This window comes from Balaenoptera physalus (genome assembly GCF_965194825.1).
Source record: "Balaenoptera physalus genome assembly, chromosome: 9".
Taxonomy (NCBI): Eukaryota; Metazoa; Chordata; class Mammalia; order Artiodactyla; family Balaenopteridae; genus Balaenoptera; species Balaenoptera physalus.
In genome coordinates, this window is record NC_138888.1 from 16738557 (window position 1) to 16759013 (window position 20457).

Genomic DNA, 20457 nt, shown 5'->3' on the forward strand with positions numbered 1-20457 from the left:
TTAGGACCATGGACTGAATCCTCATTATGGCATCCAGATCAAATCTGCGGCCTGGCTCACCTGTGGTAGAAGTGCAGGCCCTGAAGTTGTACGATGTGAAGGCTAAATTGTGAAAGACCCAAATGTGTACACCTCTAACTTGGGAAGAGTTTTTATTATGTTTTCAAGGGCACTCTAAAGTACAATTTGCTTAAACTAAATTTTTTTCATCAGATTTACCTATCTCCCTTAAAAAAACTTCACTGCATCTTTTAATAATATTAGAGCTTGTGTATTCATTCTGCTTTCATAAAGTCATTTGCCCAGTTGGCATTCTGCAACTCTGAGCTATACGCTGATAAAAGCTGAAATTTGAAATCTACCCAGTCATCAGTTGGTAGACTGGGGCTGTATTACACAACTCAAAATGAAATGTGTTTTGAGGTGTGTGTAACTTTAAGTCCAGATTTAACCTTTCATTACCTGGGTGAATCCTGCCCTCTGGTAACCCGTATGGGCACAGGTAGTCAGATTACTGTGTGGATCTGCAGGAAGTTTACAGTAGGACAGCGTATTCTCTCTCCCGCTTTGCAAAGGGAGTTGCCATTATTAAAATTCATTGGGACTTGGATTGTACTATTTGGGCACGTTATCATCTCCATCCTGAAATGAAACCTCTTAGGTAGCAAAGGGCTGAAAACTTGGCTGGCAGCAGTGGTGGAGCAAACCCGCCCTCTTACCAGCTCGATGGGTGAGGGGATTTACTGCTTGTGTAGATAAGATTCGAAGTAGTTAGGCATTGTCAGCACGTCTTGGTGTAAATGCAGTGCCCTTCCTTGACTTTCCCAAGGAAAAATAGATCTCATGACATTGGCTTTTATTTCTCAACTACAATATCTAAAGCATCTTTTCTCATAAAGGGGGCTGAGACATTGGCCTTTAAAGGTCTCCATTGCCGCGCAGTCTTAGGAACATAATCTGACATGCAGTTTAATTGTTCAAACATGGACATGTTTACAAATGCAAGCATTCTTTTCTTTTCTTTTCTTTTTAAAGTAAAAAAATTTTAAATTAATTAATTAATTAAATTTTTAATTGAGGTATAGTTGTCTTACAATGTTATATTAGCTTCAGGTGTACAACATAGTGATTCAAAACTTTTATAGATTATACTCTATAGTTATTATAAAATATTGGTTATATTCCCTGTGCTGCACAATATGTGCATGCATTATCTTAAATGTAAATTTAGACACAGAGGAAATGGGACATATCTGCAGGAAATAAGTATTTACTACTTGATGGCATTAGCAGCAGCTTAGATTGTAATGACAGTGACGCCTAGATATCTCAGAAGGAATGAACTAAGCTTCATTGTAGCCAGTTTTGTGCTTGCTTTTTTGTCCCTTTAATTGGTCGTTCATTCACTCATTCATCACTTTGTGCAGGCACTGGGCTGGGTGCTAAAGACATATCTCAAAAAACATAGATTGTTCTCTTGAGTGATTACAGCAGAATGGGAGAGACAAAATAAACAGGCAATTGGTATACAGTAGGAAAGAGGGGAGGTAGAGAAGCACGACAGAGGGATTCAGCCTCCGGAAGGAGAAAGAATCCTGGTGGAAGTGAGTGCAGCTTTATATTGTAATATTTGACAGCATTAAGGCTCACCCTCTCTCCGGTTCGCCTATTCCTGTTCTTTAAATTCCCCTGCCCCATTTTTCTATGTTTATTCTCCTACATGAACTATGTATTATTTTTATCAAATTTCAAATTTGGACTATGTTGAGTAGATTTACAGAGCATCACTTTCTTTATCAGGACTGAGTTTTCTTAAGAACAATATACTTTCATCCCTTTGCTCACATCTTTTAAAATGACTTTTAGTAGTGTTTTATTAATGTATATTTTTCCAACCACATTTGCTCACTTCATGTCTCTGTATCACATTATGGTAATTCTCACAGTACTCCAAACTTTTTTATGATTATTATTTTTGATATGGTGATCTGCATTCAGTGATCTTTGATGTTACTACTATGACTTCCTGAAGGCTCAGATGAGGGTTAGCGATTTTTAGCAATAAAGTATTCTTTAATTAAGGCATGTACAGTGGGTTTTTTAGAGATAATTATTACACACTTAATAGAATCTTATCATGTAACATAACTTTTATGTGCCCTGGGAAACGAAAAAATTCACGCGACCTGCTGTATTGGAATATTAACTTTATCACAGTGGTCTGGAACTGAACCTACAATATTTCTGAGGTCTGCCTATACTTAGGTTTAGATGAAGTCATGAGAGTGGGGCCCCCATTATGGGATTAATGCCCTTATAAGAAGAGGAAGGGACACCCGAGTGCTCTCTCTCTCTCTCTCTGCCGTGTGAGGACACAGTGGGAAGACGGCTGTCTGCAAGGCAGCAGGAGGCCTCTCACTAGGAATCGAATCGACCGGCACCTTGATCTTGGACTTCTCAGACTCCACAACTGTGAGAATAAATGTCTGTTGTTTAGGCCACCCAGCGTATGGTATTTTGTTACAGCAGGCTGTGCTGACCGAGACACATGCCTTATGGAGAGATTCTTAGTGACTCAGGCTCCAGGGCAGGCCCTGTGAGGGTCAGATCCTGTGAGGGTCAGGCCTGGGGTATTTGCATGCATTTTCCCTGGTCCCAGGGTTGTGTATGCTCATGTGTGCATGTGTGTTTGTGTTTATGCTGCATTTTAATAGGAGGTGGTGGTCTAACCTGAAGGGCCGCCTCTGTAATGGTGGTATTTGAAGCTTGACTGCGGGCGGCTGAGACACCCCAAGCCTTCTCAAAACACAGCACAGATGTTGCCTCTGGTTCTTCTGGGTCGGGGCTACCACCAGATTAGTGACTAAATGACTCAGAGATCTCAGCGCCCTTACAGGTGACTCTTGCAATTTCAGTTGGCACTTCTGTGCTGGAGCAGACTCTTGTGCCTCTGACACTGCAGGACTGGTGCATCTCTGGAGGAAAAGAGGACTGACAGAACACTCACAGTGGCTCTGTCCCCAAGAGTGAAAGCCAGATCTGTGCATGTATGCTTGTTTGTTTGTTTTGTTTTGTGTTTTAAGCTGCTGAAGCAGGCACTCTTATTTCATGATGAGTAGAGGCAACCAACATATGGCTCATAGACCCCCTTTGTTGAACCTATTCTAACTTGGAGATGTGAGTTCCCTTCCTCAAGTGTAAAGAAGCCCCTTTGCTCATGTAATTGAAATTTTAAGTACCACTCAGGCCTGGTTTCAAGTCTGGCAATAAAACAAAAATCTTTCTTACCATCTCATAGATTGGGTCTCCCTGGTATGTTTCAAGTCAGTGCAGTTAGCTGAGCCCTCTAATATTTCTGGAGATGAAGTGAATAGGGGTAATTCAGCCTCACCAGCTCAATAGCCTCTTGCTGGCCTTCATTTAATCACAGCTCTGGAAATGTTTTGGCTTGTCTTACTGCACAAGAAAGCTTGATTAGGACAGAATCTGGAAATATAAGTTAGACATTTTTAAGAAGTAACATTGACTAAGCTCTAACTTATATTGGTCTATAAATCTTTAAAAGTCATTGATGGGAAAGAACTTATTTACTCAAATCTTCTAATCTTCCCATTTTAAAGAAAGTTCTTCACAGAACAGTTTATATGTGTTCCAGGTTCCAAAACAAACAGAACTAAAAGTTTCAGATTACCAGAAAGATGTAAAGCACATGGCATTTCGTAAAAGTTTAAGTGGGCTCACAGAACATAGGCAGTAAGGGATTAAATGGCAAAAATAAGACCTCACAGCAGTGAAATTACCTCCTAGGACCATTCTGCTGGGCTCTCTCAGGGATGCAAAAACTAGAAGTGCTGACCCGCCAGGAACTTACAGCCCATGTGGGAAGATAACGATGTAACTCAGGGAAAAATTAAACAGCATTAAAGTGTTTAAGTGACAGTTTACAAGAGAGCAATGGGTGAACAATTTCATGGTCATCCTGGGCTAATTGCCAAGGCAATCCTATCAGCAGCTTTCGTTCTGCATTGGAAGGAAGGAACTGAGGCCAGAAAAGAAGTCGGGCTTGACCATGGGGGTGGGTAAGAGGTTAGCAGATGAAAGGATGGGGGTCTTTCTAGGTGGGCAGAATGAAGTGGGAGATTGAAAGATGTGATCAGAAGAAGCAGAAACTGTGTAGAGATGCTGGGAAAAGCTCAGGCATTTGGACTTCATGTTTTACAAGTACTCTGAGAAAAATGGGAGGAAAAGAAATCTTTTCAGCAAACTCCAGATTTTGTAATAACTGCTGATAATCTGGGCTTATTTACTGCAGAAGTGTTTAAATGCATGTTTTATTGTAAAACCTTATATCAATATTGTATACAGCAATACTGAGATACAAAAAAAAAAAATCAGAGTTTAAAAGGTCAATTCTTATACAATTTTTTTGATCTTTTTGTGTCAGGTCTTTTTTTTTAATTATAGAAGGAAATGTTGCCTTGTCCAAAGTGGCTTGAAATATCTCACATGGGAGGGTTTCTCAATGAGAAAACAGTTATGTAATTATACTCATGTTTGTCTCACTTCTATGCAGTTTAATTTACTAGAAGTAAAGCTTCTAGCTGAGGGAACTTCACGGAAACCTCCCCAGTCCTAAGACAGAACTTCAGAATGTTACCATAGGGTAGGAAAACTGGTGGTTTTAGATCTAGGGCTTTATGTCGGTTTACAAAGTGTCAACCAGAAGGAAGGAAGCATGGCTGCCTTTTTCTCATCCATGTTAAACTGGCTTCTAGCAGACAGACCTCGGGACAGCCCCAGAACACATGGAAACTTCTTGCCATCCTGACCCTAAATTCCTGTCCTTCTCCCAGTTAACTTGCAAACGATCCACACTGAGTTTGCAAGTACCACAAAGTGAGGAATACAAGGGGCACCTCTGGGGGGGTCTCCTTGGTATCGTTGACTCTTCTGCCCAACGGGTACAGCACAAAGATGACTCAGGGGCTTCAACCACACCCAGAAGGCATTTAGGCTATTTGCCCAAATGCTGAGCCTGGTCAGCTTCAGAGCTCTGCCCTGGCCCTGCCCCTCTGGGAGGGCACAGATCACTGTTTGACAAAGCGCATTGAAATGTAAGCCCAGACCCAGAAGTTCACATTTTACTGATGAATGTGCCGCATTGTGAGTCTGTGTGTGTCTTTGCTGCCCGTGGCTACTCAGTAAAAAGGCCTGTTTGTGTACTCTAATTGAAAGGGTTGAAGTGTGACAGAGTCTCTGCCTTCTGGAGAAGCAAGGATTGAGGAGCCAGCCAGGCTTTCCAGGGCCCAGCCAAGGGGAGACTAGAGCCTTGACAACCAGGTGTGTGGGGGGGAGGATGGGGAGAGGTGGGCAGGAGCAGCCAGGAACAGACGGGGGAGAAGAGAAGGCTGGCTAAGTAGTGCTGAGGCCCTCGTGGAGGAAGGGGTAACGAAGGAGGGGAGAAAGACAGTCAGGCTGAGAGCACCTGCACAGGTGCTTCTAGGGAGGCTGGCTCGTCCTCTTCACTCTCTGAATTCTTCCCTCTCTCTAACACACGTGTCTCGTGCCCCACGCTTCGGTATAGTCACCATGTCTCTTGTTTTCTGCGTTCTGACGCTTTGACATCTGGGTCCTTGCTGACTCTGGAAGGACTGACTCTCCCAGGGCTGGCCAATTCCTAGAGATAGTCAACAACTTGTCCACAAGTGCACATTTCAAATACAAACCAACCGATCCAGAATCTACATCCGAACACCTCCTTTAACTGGTCCTCACCCTCTGGGCCACTATTCACCTGCCCTAATCACCCCAGAGCCAGGCACCAGACAACTAGGGACAGCCCCTGTGTCCCAGAGCCCACTGAAATTATTCAAGCTGCCCAATCCTACCTAGCACACACTGCCCCGCTCGTTCCTTCCTGCAGAAACCACTATCGAGGCTCTTGCCCACAGCTGTTCCCCTTCTCCCTCCTTCTCCTGCCCACCCTGAGGTTTCCCCGTATGACCCCTTGTGGTGTGGTGTGAGGTGCCCCCTCCTCTTGGGAGCTGTGAGTGACAGACTATCTTTTCAATGGTTTTCGTTTCTTGATCTGTTGACCTCACCATACGTGAATAATAATAAAACCTATGAAACTGTTCAGTTCTAAAAAAATCTCATAAGCCGGGGCCCTACCCAAGTCAGCCTGCCCCCTCAGCCCCCACGCTCCTATCTCCACTACCCCCGGGGGCTCTCTTCTCTCTCGAGCATTAGAGACTTCATCAACTTAATAAGTAAGTCAATTAAGTGAATTAAAGTGAAAATTAAAGTATAACCAAGAGTCAGCAGTTAGCAGAAGTGCCTAATATTACCTCGGAAATTATGTATTTCAGGATGAAAGGAGGCCTGAAGAATCTATTTTCTTAGGTTCCCAGTGTTTGGCCTGGGCGTAGAAACTAGGTGAAATTAAGAAGTAGATTTCAGATCCATTGACCTAGAAAGATCCGGACCATGAGTAGGCCGGACTTTGGTGGCAGTCTTGAGGGATGCGAGTGCAAGAAGTCTAACATTTATTGGGGGATTACTATGTGCCTGGACTCTTCCAAAGACTATGGCTCATTTAACCCACCAACAAAACTGAGAAAAATGCCATTATTTTCGTGTTGTAGGTGAGGAGACTGAGACACATAGTTGCTGAGGAACTTAGCAGAGATAAGTGACAGAGATGGGGTTCAAATCCAGGCAGTGTGGTTCCAGAGCCTGTGCTTTCCACCACTTTGTTGTCTGGTACAGTAGAAAGAGCCCCTTTGTGCTAGCAAGACAGACCCACTTGTAAATTTAACTCTATCAATTATTAGTTGTGTGACTTTGTTAGTGATCTGACCATCTATGATCTAAACGTTCATCTATAATATAAGGGTGATAATATTTATCCAGTAGGGCTGTTCTGAGGATAAAATAAGATGATAATCGCGAAATAAAAGCACTGAACGCTCTGGTACGTGAAGAAGTGGTGGTGCCACTTTTTTATTCCTAAGCAAAACATAGATGGTCATTGTACTATTACTTACACCATTGATTCTGTAGCTGCTCATACCTGAATCATCCCACGTGGCTAGAGTCAGGAAACTGGAAAATGTGTCATTAGCAAAGTCTTACTTCCGAGGAGAGGTATAGGCAAGCAGGGCTGACATTCAGCCAGTATGCTGAATGCTATGCAGTATGCAGTATGCTCTGGTGTACCCAGAGCAGTTGTTATAATAGGAAATAAGTCCACTTGGGTGGGTCATTAGCTGTTTCCTTGAGCCTCCTTCCCACTATGGCTCCTGTCACCCCAAGCACCCAGGTCTGGGCCTCCAGGGTGTGGCTCACAGCACCAGAGCTGGGGTCCATTCTGGCCAGTTGGTGCACATGCCGCCCTGGTTATTAACCACCTAGCAGGTCACCACTGCAAGCAAAAGAAGAAGGGCTTCACAGTGGCCCTCAGATGAGGAGCCCCAATCCTTCGGTGGGGGGGCCAGCCAAAGGGGAAGCACTTGCTGGGCATTTTGCCATCCTTTTACCTGTTTCGGATCAAAGAGAGAAAGAGAGCTAGTTATAGCTTCCTCCGTCTTCTCCTCCCCTCTCTTCATACTCACCTTTGAAAGCAACCTCCTAGGGGCAGGTGAACATGTTTAGACCCTTAGGAAAGATGAAAATGTCCATATTTATGAAAATATTATTCCAGAGCAGATCTGGGCTATACTAGGCTGACCTGAGAGATTAAAATCACCTTTCCTTGAGCTTAAGTCTAATCTCATGTGGCCTCTCCAAACTGTAACTGCTCACAATTATAAGGGCCACTTCTTAAAAATACCCAACCGCGAATGCCATCTGTGCTGGGACCACCCAGCCTCTTCACATTTACTATCAGTCTGGATACAATTGGCTTCGATTAGATCTTTTGAAAACATATCTGCAGTTTTCTGTAAGCTCGGTCATGAAGCCAAGAGGCGTCTTAACAATCACATTTGAGCTATCGCTTGAAGCAGGCAAGGTTGCTCTGGAGTTTGAGCCAAGGATTTCTCCCCTTCGCTATGGGCATTTGGGAGAAGCCTTCTGAGATCTGGCAAACTCAGCTAAAGATGGTTCATGAACCACATTTGTCACACCACTTTCAGAGGGAAACACTCAAATCATACTTCCTTTCATATATAATATCTGCAAGCTTTCCATGTGATTCCTCGTATGTAACCTTGTCTGCTTTCTCAAAAATCCTGTAAAGTACCCCGTTTTACAGATGAAGAAAATGAGATTTAGAGGCATGAAGTTCCTTGCTCACAGATGGACTAAAAATAGAATCTTTGAATATAATACTCTGCCCTTAACCAAATTGCTTTGAACCTAGGAATTGTAAATAAATCAGTTAATAGTTCCTAGAAAGTAGGACTCCTTTTAAATTATTTTGACCTTACTTTTAAAGGTAGCATTGGTTAACTTTATCCACACCCTCAATAAATTGAAAAGCTAAGAAGTGAGACAGTAAGTTTGTATGTGAAGGCTTGCCATCTACGTGTGTCGTAAGAACTAGAAAAAGCCTTAGCGATCATCTAATCCAGTCTTTCCCAAAGTACTGTCTCAGGATGTTAATACATATAATGCATTAAAAGAATTTCATGAGCAAATAAAGTTCAAAACAGTAACTTAGATAATTAAGCAGGTGTGTTTACTGTAAGGCTAGTGGGATTTCAATAGACTGATATGTTTGTGATAGGTGATCACATATTAAATATTTAACAACCAATTCTCCAGAGATAAAGCTCTGCTTTGCAGGTGATTTCTGTGATTGACTTCTGTGGTGTAAATATTCCTACTAAGGTCCATTACCAGCCACCAACACAACATCAATGATTGTGAAGTTGTGGAGAGATGCACACAGTAGCACAGTATTACATACTCTACAATACATACAACAGACGTATACAATCTCAAGAGTATAATAAAAACAAAATGTAGTAAAATAATTAGGAAGTATTGTTTTGAGTAATTATTACCTTGGTTTTTAATACAATTCATTTAATTTAAGTTATCTAATTTAATTTTTAATAATAACCGTGTATAACATTTGGCTCACAAAATTCCTGAAAATTCAACAATTGACTTGTGCAAGTGGGAACAAGATGGCCCCAGCACACCACTGCTTGTGACCCCCAAAGGGGCTGGGTGGGGGTCTATTACGTGGTACTCTCCAAAATTATTTGACCCAGGACCCTTTATTCTGGTAGCATTTTATAGGATTTGTGTTCCCTGGAGCATACTTTGGAAATTTCTGATCTAGTTCAACTTTGTCCTTTTTTTTCCCCTTCATTTTTATTCATTTTCAAAGCTTGTATGGTTTCCTGACTACTAGCTGGGAGTTTGTCATACCATGCTTCCACCTAATTCAGTTACATAAATATTTATCGGACTGCTCTTACGTACAAAATATTGTGCTCATACTGCAGAGAATTCTAGATGACTAAGAGCTCCTGCATGTGGCATGTATATTGTAGGATATATCTACAAAGAACTGCAGTAGAAGGCAACACATATCTAATGCAAGGGAAAGGTACAAGCAGATAAGTTAGGGAGTTAGAGGAAAACAGAATCACATCCAACTGTAGATGTTATGGTGTAAGTAATCAGGTCCAAAGTGGGGCCTGAGATCCAGTGATGCCTCTTGCTTGAGGCTGGAAGAGGTACACAGGTAGACAGTGTTCTTCTTGTTCAAGGTATATTCATTCACTCATTCATTATTTCTTCAACAGACAAAAGGGGAGGTCCTGGGGCAAGGCCAGTGAAGCCTATCTTTTAAAAAATTTGCATTTTTAAAAATTACCAGTTAGGGGACTTCCCTGGTGGTCCAGTGGGTTAGACTCCGTGCTCCCAATGCAGGGTGCCCAGGTTCGATCCCTGGTTGGGGAATTGGATCCCACATGCATTGCCGCAATTAAAGAGTCTGCATGCCACAACTAAGTAGTCCGCATGCTGCAACCAAGTAGTCCGCATGCCACAACGCAGATCCCGTGTGCTGCAACTAAGACCCAGCAAAGCCAAAATAAATAAATAAATAAATATTAAAAAAAAAAAAACTTAAAAAAATTACCAGTTAGGCTGAGTGTTCATTCCCAGACTAGCTAGCTACTTGGGTTTTCTCTTCTGTGAATTGTCTGTGTATACCCTTTGCCCACTTCTCTACAGGTTTTCCTTTTTGTTCCCCTGCCATTTTGCAGGGGTTTTTTGTATGTTCTATCATGTAAGCTACAGATGTTTGAAACCTGAAATCTTTAATTTTGATATAATCCATTAATTTTTACTTTTTTATGGTTTCTGCTTTTGAGAACTTTTTCAAGAAATCCTCCAATATTTTCTCCCATTAATTTTATACCTTTATCTTCACATTTATAATCTTAATGAGATTTAGATTTAGTGAGATTTGTGAGGTAGTCCTCCAACTTTAGTATTCACCATGTAATGAGATAACACCATTTCTAAATAATCCATCTTTGCCCAAGAAATATACCTTATGATTTCTTTTACCTTAAATTCTGTTTTCCCTAATATTACTATTAGATTAAATATAATGTATTACATATAAATATTAAAACTGTGATTGCATCTTTATTTGGTCCATATTTAACTGTTGCATCCTTTTTTCCATCACAGTCTTTTCAACCTTTCTGTATATTTTAATAAAATAAAAAATATTGGAGATAACATTAACAATTAATAATATAGATGCTGTAGATGTCTGTCTTTAGATCTCTGTTTTAATTTATATTTTAGTAATAATGGTAGTATATTATATATATGATAAATAATATTATATAATTATTATTATATTAGAATATATTATATATTTCTGCCATCTGATTTCATGTTTTCCATTTATCATGGCTTCTTTTTTTTGTTTCCTTTACTGCTTTCCACAGCCGTCTCACATTTTATTTTGCTTGTTTTAAAGTCGTACCTTCCTCAACACTGCTAGTTATTAGTGAAATGCAAATCAAAACTACCATGAGGTACAACCTCACACAGTCAGAATGGCCATCATTAAAAAGTCTAAAAATAACAAATACTGGAGAAAAGGGAACCCTCCTACACTTGTTGGTGGGAATGTAAGTTGGTGCAGCAACTATGGAGAACAGTATGAAGGTTCCTCAAAAAACTAAAAATAGAGTTGCCATACGATCCAGCAATCCCACTCCTGGGTATATATCTGGACAAAAGTATAATTCAAAAAGAAGCATGTACCCGTATGTTCATAGCAGCACTATTCACAATAGCCAAAACATGGAAACAACCTAAATGTTCATCGACAGATGAATGGATAAAGAAGTGGCACATATATCCAGTAGAATACTATTGAGCCATAAAAAGAACAAAATAATGCCATTTGCAGCAACAGTGATGGAACTAGAGATTATCATACTTAAATGAAGTAAGTCAGAAAGAGAAAGACAAATACCATATGATATCACTTATATGTGGAATCTAAAATATGACACAAATGAACTTATCTATGAAACAGAAACAGACTCACAGACATGGAGAACAAACTTGTGGTTGCCAGGCGGGAGGGGAGAAGGGAAGGGATGGAGTGGGAGTTTGGGCTTTGCAGATACAAACTATTATATATAGAATGGATAAACAACAAGGTCCTACTGTATAGCACAGGGAACTATATTCAATATCCTGAGATAAACCATAATGGAAAAGAATATGAAAAAGAATGTATATGTATGTATAACTGGATCACTTTGCTGTACAGCAGAAATTAATATAACATTGTTAATCAACTATACTTCAATAAAAAAGTCAACAAACCCACAGAAAAAAGAGTTGTACTTTCCATTTTTATTATTCTAACTTAAGTTAGGTTGCCCTTAATTTATTAGATTATCTCAGGGCATTATCTAGTATTTCAAGAAATACTATAAAATTCCCTCTGAAATAAGATCTTCCAATTGACTTTAATAAAAGCAAAACTTTGCTCAGTTTCCTATAATCAAATACATGCACATTGAAACCACAATCAAATACTATTTTTTTAAACCTCTAAAATTGGTAAAAAATATTTTTTAACATCTTTATTGGAGTATAATTGCTTTACAATTGTGTGTTAGTTTCTGCTTTATAACAAAGTGAATCAGCTATACACATACATATATCCCCATATCCCCTCCCTCTTGCATCTCCCTCCCACCCTCCCTATCCCACCCCTCTAGGTGGTCACAAAGCACCAAGCTGATCTCCCTGTGTGATGCAGCTGCTTCCCACTAGCTATCTATTTTACGTTTGGTAGTGTATATATGTCCATGCCACTCTCCCACTTCGTCCCAGCTTACCCTTCCCCCTCCCCGTATCCTCAAGTCCATTCTCTATGTCTGTGTCTTTATTCCTGTCCTGCCCCTAGGTTCTTCAGAACCACAGAATTGGTAAAATTTAAAAGCTTGATAATACCCAATGTGGGGAGGTGCATGGGAACAAATATTGTTGGTTGAGGCATAGATTTTAGAGAATATTTGACAAATATCTATCAAAATTTTGAATGTACATACTCTTTGATCCATTATTTCCACTTCTAGGAATGTATCCAATGGATACGGATTTTATTGAAGCAGTGGTTGTTGTAGTAAAAATTCATGCTTTTTTCAATTTCTGTACTGTCTCAAATTCTACTGCGAGCATGTATCACTTTTATTATTAAAAATGCACTACATATAAATTTTATATATTTTTTCAATTTATTTTGAAAAGAGGAGAGAAATGTAAAGATGTCACAGAGCTAAAACGAAGAGTTTCTAATTTTACAAGTTTGAGAATCTCTTGACATAACGTGTCACTTTAATTGTTTTCTAAATAATGTTTGTCTTAGTTTAGGCTGCTGTAACAAATCACCATAGAGTAGGTGGCTTAAACAACAAACTTTTATTTCTCACAGTTCTGGAGGCTGGGAAGTCCAGGTTCAAGGTACCAGCAGATCTGGTGTGTGGTGAGGGCCCTCTTCTTGGTTTGCAGGTGGTGGTCTTCTCCTTGTATCCTCACATGGTGGAGAGAGAGAGGCTAGCTTTCTTCCTCTTCTTATAAGGACGCTAATCCTATCATGGAGGCCTAGTTAGCTCCTAGAGGCCCCATCTCAGAATACCGTCACATTAGGGCTTTAAAGTGTGAATTGTAGGGGGACACGAACATTCAGTTCATAGCAATATTTTATTTCAATGAAATAAAAATGAGGTTTTCTCTACTCTTATATCATCTTTTATTTGAGTGCTTCAAATATTCAATACAGTTTTCTGTTTTATTTTTATAGGTGGGTTACCAAAGCTAGGAAGAATCTAAAATAGCTTAACTAAGATCCCACAGTGAGTAGGCCTATTGACTATTGCCACCTCTTGGGGGGTGGGGCGTGTTCATCAAAGACACAGCACAAAGGTAATAGTGATTCTCATTCCTCAGTCATCATTCAGTTCTTTGCATCTCTATCCCAAGAGGAAAAACCCTAACAAGAGCCATGAAAGGCCCCATATTTACTTTGGAATCATTCCATTTATTTTTCCTTTCATGGACCATTCAAATTGTAACCATTGGTCAGTCATCTATGTGGCTTGGTAATCAATGAAATTTGATAATTTAAGCGGCCTCCATTAGAAAAAAATGCACAATATTCCATGAAATTATAATTTTGCATTGCATTCTTGAAACAGGCCTAGAAGCCACAGAATGAAAGCAATGGGAAGTGTGAGTTTGGAACAGGCAGATCCGTGAAGCTGTGTTCCCAAGGTCTGGAAGCAGAGATTTGACAATGGAATTCACTGACTCAAGAGGGCATCAGAATGGGGGGCCCAAGCAGCCCCCATTTCCGGCTTTGATTTATGTTGCATTCAAATAAAATACTTTGCTTCCTGAATGCTGCTTTGGCTTAATTTCAGCAGAGTAGCAATTCTTAATCCAAAGCAGTCAAGAAGAATTTGTTCAGTGGTCAAACAGCATTCTTCTGAATACTTGGAAATCACAAAGGTCCGCTGTTGCACAATATTCTCTAGCAAACAAGGCAGAGAAAACCAATAAATGTGCCAGACTATGCCAGGGTCAGCCCTGACAGCCCCGAAACTGACCGAGACTCCAGAGAAGTGCATGTCTCCATTGCCTCAGCTGTGAAATAGGTACATGATACAACTTTACGTTGAAATCTGAAATTGTACTCTTACAGGTGAGTGTATATGTGTGTGTGTGTGTGTATGTGTGTGTGTGTTCACAATTCATCCACTTTACAACTGCCGTTTCAGTTTAGTCCAAAGGTGGCAGAAATAACTTTGATTAATCCTGAATTTTTAAAGAATATATTATTCACTACCGCCTCTCAGCCTCCAAAGCACTTTGTCCATGTTTTCATTAATGTATTCATCACATTCTGTCATCATTAGTAATCTATCCGTCTATCTTCCCAGATATACTTTAAGTTCCTTGGGGATAGAGACTGTATCTTCATCTTTATATTTTCAAAGTCCAGTGCAATGCCTGGCATATATTAGGCACTGTATAATGTCAAAGGAATGAAGGTATAGACCAACAAATGAAGTCTTCCTATATTCTGATCATGCAGTTACAAGATACTTTGAAAGAGTAAATATAACATTCACTATGCATAGATTCAAAGCAGGTATGTGATAGAATGTTAGAAGATAAGACACAGCAGGGGACTCTTCACTGGATGGCAAAGAAAAAAATATACATCATCATCTTTAGATTTGAACAAAATTGAGGGCAATTTCCTTTTCCATCATTTATTATCTAAATTCTTGGCCACTAAGGTGACTGGAATGTCAAAGGCACTACAAATTTGCATGATTTAAAAATGTATTCCTTAACTTCTTAGGGATAGTAATAAGGTCACAGAAAAAGCCAGTGGCACAGGTCAATTTCAATTCTCACTTTTTGCTCACAAAACTTCCCTATATGAGAAGAAATTATTTGAATTTTTACCCATCTCGAACCATTAATCTCAGTAATTTAATTTTACTGAATGTACATTTCTTATATTTAATTAATTTAAAGAACAGAGTAGACAGTGCCAATTATATTCCTAAATTTCAGTTACACCCACTACTCATTTATATAATGGTAACTTAAAAGGAGAATTTGTATATATTTATATATACTAACATATTCATAGACCTGTGTGTTGAAAGGGACTTGTACTTCCAGAGAGCAGTACCACTTCTTCATTTTTCAAGGCGGTCTGGAGGAACTAATTTGAATTGGTGGGATTTTAGGAATGAATCTTTAGACAGTTGGGTGTAATCAGTTAATATTTTTAAAGAGTTGGGGATGATTGATTAATACTTTCTAATGAAGAGAGAATCCTTGGGTTGGATGAGTAATTTTCCTTAGTCTGAGATTCAGTCCCAACAATTTTGGTGCTTGCTCATCAAGGAGATTTGGGGGGGTGGGTAGTGGGTGGCCAGGAGTGCAGCAACAGACACCGGCTACACAGCATCTAAAAATCTTAGAAAGTCAAGAACTTAGGACACAAGAGAAATATAGATGAAATAAACATGAATAATGAGGGCAGGTACTTTCATTTCTTAGATGTAATGATAACATCATTTATGAAAAAACTGTGTAAGGTTATTCTCTGATATGGACCAGTCCTTGAGGACCTAAAGGAGAGAAAGGTAGGGCTTGGGAAAAGGGGCAGGGAAAAGGGGACCTGGTTGTAGATCAGCTGAATGTCTCTCACCCCCAAATTTGGGGGTGACTTGGAAAGTGGGAGGAGCACTCTGAGTGACAGCCCTTGAATTCTCAGAAGGGATGAAGGGCTCCACCCAATATGAGGTGATGCTCTGGTATTCCCACTGCAATGCAATTCTGTTTTGTAAGATTCTGGTCTTCTTCTGGATGGGAATATCAAGCTGCCTGTCTTTCTAGATATTGTCTGCCTAACTACTGTGATCTCATGAACGAGATTATTTCCCTTACCCCAAGATACCACTAAGCTTAAGGGATTGCCAAATATCTAGATGGGTAGAAGGAAAGGAATGAGCTTCTAGAGCTTGTTCAGCTGAAACTGGGAGAATGTGCATTCCTATTACTTATTCTCAGTAAGACCCCAATACTTGATATCACTAGGATGAGTTCCTTGCAACTGATGAAATCTCACTAGAACATTCATTTTTGTATCCTCCCATCTTGGCACCATTCCTGGTGTCTGAATTATATTTGTTGACTGGAAGTGAATTAAATTTAATTGACCTTCCTGAACTACTTTTGCTTTCATCCCTCAAAAGGATGAAACATAAGACATCTCTCAACTAGCAGATAATGTTGATGTTATTGATGATGGCAAATATACTTTAATTAAACATCACTTTAAGGTTTTAGTCCTTTGTCTCATAACAGCCACTGTGAAGTAGGTAGGTAGTTTCAGTGGTACATTCCTGCTTGAGTAGCCATCCTAATGCTTAGAGGCTATCTAGGCATTCAAATTAAATTTAGCTGGATACAAATGTACTTCCCTGCCTTGCTTCAAAGTCCTGTACAAAAAACACAAAAAAACCCACAAACCAAACCAAAACAAAAAACAAAAACAGAAGAAAGGACTTCAAAAGCTTTCCCCTCACTTTCCAACTTTCAAAGCACCCTATTCTATGCATATTTTTTTCTGAGATAGTTCAAATTAATATAATTCTAAAATAGCATTTTAGATCACTTCTTAAAATTGGTTCTCTCAAGATTGGTATAGTCACAGAGCAAAGGCTAAATCTAATGTGTTTGCTGCTGCATCCCCTGGAACAGTGCCTGGCACTCACTCACCACTAGTTGAATGAAAGAATGTTAGAATTTTGTTCTTTTTTAATTGAAGTGTGCCTGATCTTACAGATCCAAATGCCCAGTTCAGAGTTCTTAGGTTGGAAGGCTATACACTTATTCCAATGATTCTGCCATTATTCTAATCCCTTTTGGAATTCTCTTATTGGAATTCCTGTCAGACCAAGGCATGTGGTTTTGAAGGATTTATTGGTGGCAAACTTGGTTGTGAGAAGATCTGCTATTTAGAAAATGCAAAATGCATCTGGAGCCCAGTCTGGTAAGTAAGTTAAGTAATTTAACTTTTTAATCTCATTCATATGTGATTAGAAACTAACAAGACATTTTCTGATGCATTCCATAAACTATATCTGAGATCAATTCCAAACAGGAATTCCACAGATGTTTTGAAGAATGGTGGTACCCCTGGAATAAGTGTATAATCTAGGTGGGCAAACACCTTAAATGGAACTACATTCCTCTTATGTTTCTTTAAAAAAATCTTTTGAAGTTTTGTCACGTTAGAAAAACAAAATTCCAAGTGGTCCTTATTCCATATTTACAGGCAGTGCCTGTAGATTATTTGGAACTGACAGTGGCTGAGCCCATCCCTTTCATCACCTGGACCAGTGGTCCTGATCGCCATGATGAGTTTGAGTTTGTGGTCATCTTTGCTGGTTCTTCAGGGTACCAGGAGGAATGGCGTTAGTACTCATGCTTCTTTAGCCAGTTATGTTTTTACTGGAATTAAAATAATGAGCTTCTGTGCTACCTATTAACTTCCTGCATGCTGAGATGAGAATAGGTTGAGGCTGTGGAAAAATGCTGATGTACTTAAAATAAAGAACTAAAATAGCCATATAAACAAACCTCAGGGAATTTTAACCAAGAAATTATTGCCAAATAAATCCTCAGCCTGTCAAAATGCTGAATATTTTATTTCGAAAAGGAACTATATTTTTAGTCTCTGCCATGCTTGTCAACACTCTAATAATAAACTTAACATTTGTTAAAAAAAAAAAAAAAAGATGGGATTGACAATTTTCACAAACCCTACCAGCCTCACTATGCATCAGTGGAAGCAGAAATGCACAATTGATTACTGGTGATCACAAACGTTAGGTTGGGGCATTTGTAGTTCATAACAAAGAGTAAGAAAATAAACAGCTGCTGTCAGATGGCAGTCCCACGGAAACTGTTGGCTTCTGTGGGTAATTCCCACAAAAACAAAAGATAAGCTGAAAACAAAAGTAAACTCTGGTCATGTTTCATGGTAGTTCGCTAGTAGTTTCTTCTCTCTCTTTCCCCCTTTAGTATTCATTTTACTGAACCCACTGTTGTAAGGTGGAGAGCTGAAGTAACAAATCAGAAAATTCAGGCAGCAAGGCCATTAGAATACGTACAGGCATACCTTGTTTCATTGCTCTTCGCTTTCTTACCCTTTGCAGGTATTGTGTTTTTCACAAATTGAACATTTGTGGCAGCCTTAACTTGGGCATGTCTATAGGCATCATTTCCCAACAGCATTTGCTTACTTTGTGCCTCTGTGTCACATCTTGGTAATTCTCATGGTGTTTCAAACTTTTTCATCATTATTGTATTTGTTATGGTATTCTGTGATCACTGATCTTTGATTTTACCATTGTAATTGTTTTGGCATTTTTTAGCAATAAAGTAGTTTTAAATTAAGGTATGTGCATTTTTTTTTAAACATCTTTATTGAAGTATAATTGCTTTACAATGGTGTGGTAGTTTCTGCTTTATAACAAAGTGAATCAGCTACACATATACACACGTTCCCATATCTCCTCCCTCTTGCATCTCCCTCCCTTCCACCCTCCCTATCCCACCCCTCTAGGTGGTCACAAAGCACCGAGCTGATCTCCCTGTGCTATGTGGCTGCTTCCCACTAGCTATCTATTTTACATTTGGTAGTGTATATATGTCCATGACACTCTCTCACCCTGTCACATCTCACCCCTCCCCCTTCCATATCCTCAAGTCCATTCTCTATTAGGTCTCTGTCTTTATTCCTGTCTTGCCACTAGGTTCTTCATGACCTTTTTTTTTTTTCTTAGATTCCATATATATGTGTTAGCATACTGTATTTGTTTTTCTCTTTCTGACTTACTTCACTCTGTATGACAGACTCTAACTCCATCCACCTCATTACAAATACCTCCATTTCATTTCTTTTTTTTTTTCTTTTTTTTTTTGAATTTTATTTTACTTATTTTTATACAGCAGATTCCTTTTTTAAAATTTTTCGTAATGTTTCATTTTATTTTATTCTATTTATTTATTTTTGGCTGCGTTGAGTATTTGTTGCTGCGCGCGGGCTTTCTTCTAGTTGCGGTGAGCAGGGGCTGCTCTTTGTTGCGGTACGTGGAGTTCTCACTGCGGTGGCTTCTCTTGTTGCGGAGCATGGGCTCTAGGTGTGCAGGCTTCAGTAGTTGTGGCGCATGGGCTCAGTAGTTGTGGCTTGCAGGCTCTAGAGCACAGGCTCAGTAGTTGTGGCGCATGGGCTTAGTTGCTCCGCGGCATGTGGGATCTTCCCGGACCAGGGCTCGAACCCGTGTCCCCTGCATTGGCAGGTGGATTCTTTTTTTTTTTTTTAAACATCTTTATTGAAGTATAATTGCCTTACAATGGTGTGTTAGCTTCTGCTTTATAACAAAGTGCATCAGTTATACATATACAATATGTTCCCATTTCTCTTCCCTCTTGCATCTCCCTCCCTCCCACCCTCCCCATCCCACCCCTCTAGGTGGTCACAAAGCACCGAGCTGATCTCCCTGTGCTATGCGGCTGCTTCCCACTAGTTATCTATTTTACATTTGGTAGTGTATATATGTCCATGACACTCTCTTACCCTGTTACATCTCACCCCACCCCCTCCCCATATCCTCAAGTCCATTCTCTAGTAGGTCTGTGTCTTTATTCCCGTCTTGCCACTAGGTTCTTCATGGCCTTTTTTTCTTTTTTTTTTCCCTCCTTAGATTCCGTATATATGTGTTAGCATACTGTATTTGTTTTTCTCTTTCTGACTTACTTCACTCTGTATGACAGACTCTAACTCCATCCACCTCATTACAAATACCTCCATTTCCTTTCTTTTTATGGCTGAGTAATATTCCATTGTATATATGTGCCACGTCTTCTTTATCCATTCATCTGTCGATGGACATTTAGGTTGCTTCCATGTCCTGGCTATTGTAAATAGAGCTGCAATGAACATTTTGGTACATGACTCTTTTTGAATTATGCTTTTCTCAGGGTATATGCCCAGTAGTGGGATTGCTGGGTCGTATGGTAGTTCTATTTTTAGTTTTTTAAGGAACCTCCATACTGTTCTCCATAGTGGCTGTATCAATTTACATTCCCACCAACAGTGCAAGAGGGTTCCCTTTTCTCCACACCCTCTCCAGCATTTATTGTTTGTAGATTTTTTGATGATGGCCATTCTGACTGGTGTGAGATGATACCTCATTATAGTTTTGATTTGCATTTCTCTAATGATTAATGATGTTGAGCATTCTTTCATGTGTCTGTTGGCAATCTGTATATCTTCTTTGGAGAAATGTCTATTTAGGTCTTCTGCCCGTTTTTGGATTGGGTTGTTTGTTTTTTTGTTATTGAGCTGCATGAGCTGCT

At 39.7% G+C, this 20457-nt stretch overlaps 1 protein-coding gene across 1 annotated transcript in view; it reads right to left on the reverse strand.

Annotated features, from left to right (window-relative positions):
- Window positions 1-1891: 1891 nt before the first annotated feature.
- The window catches only part of UST (uronyl 2-sulfotransferase), a 384091-nt gene continuing 365525 nt past the window's right edge, over window positions 1892-20457 (reverse strand). The window contains exon 8 of the mRNA XM_082474848.1: window positions 1892-7538. Within this exon, the coding sequence (XP_082330974.1) occupies window positions 7459-7538 (80 nt within the window). The 3' untranslated portion in view covers window positions 1892-7458. The remainder of the gene's footprint in view (window positions 7539-20457) is intronic.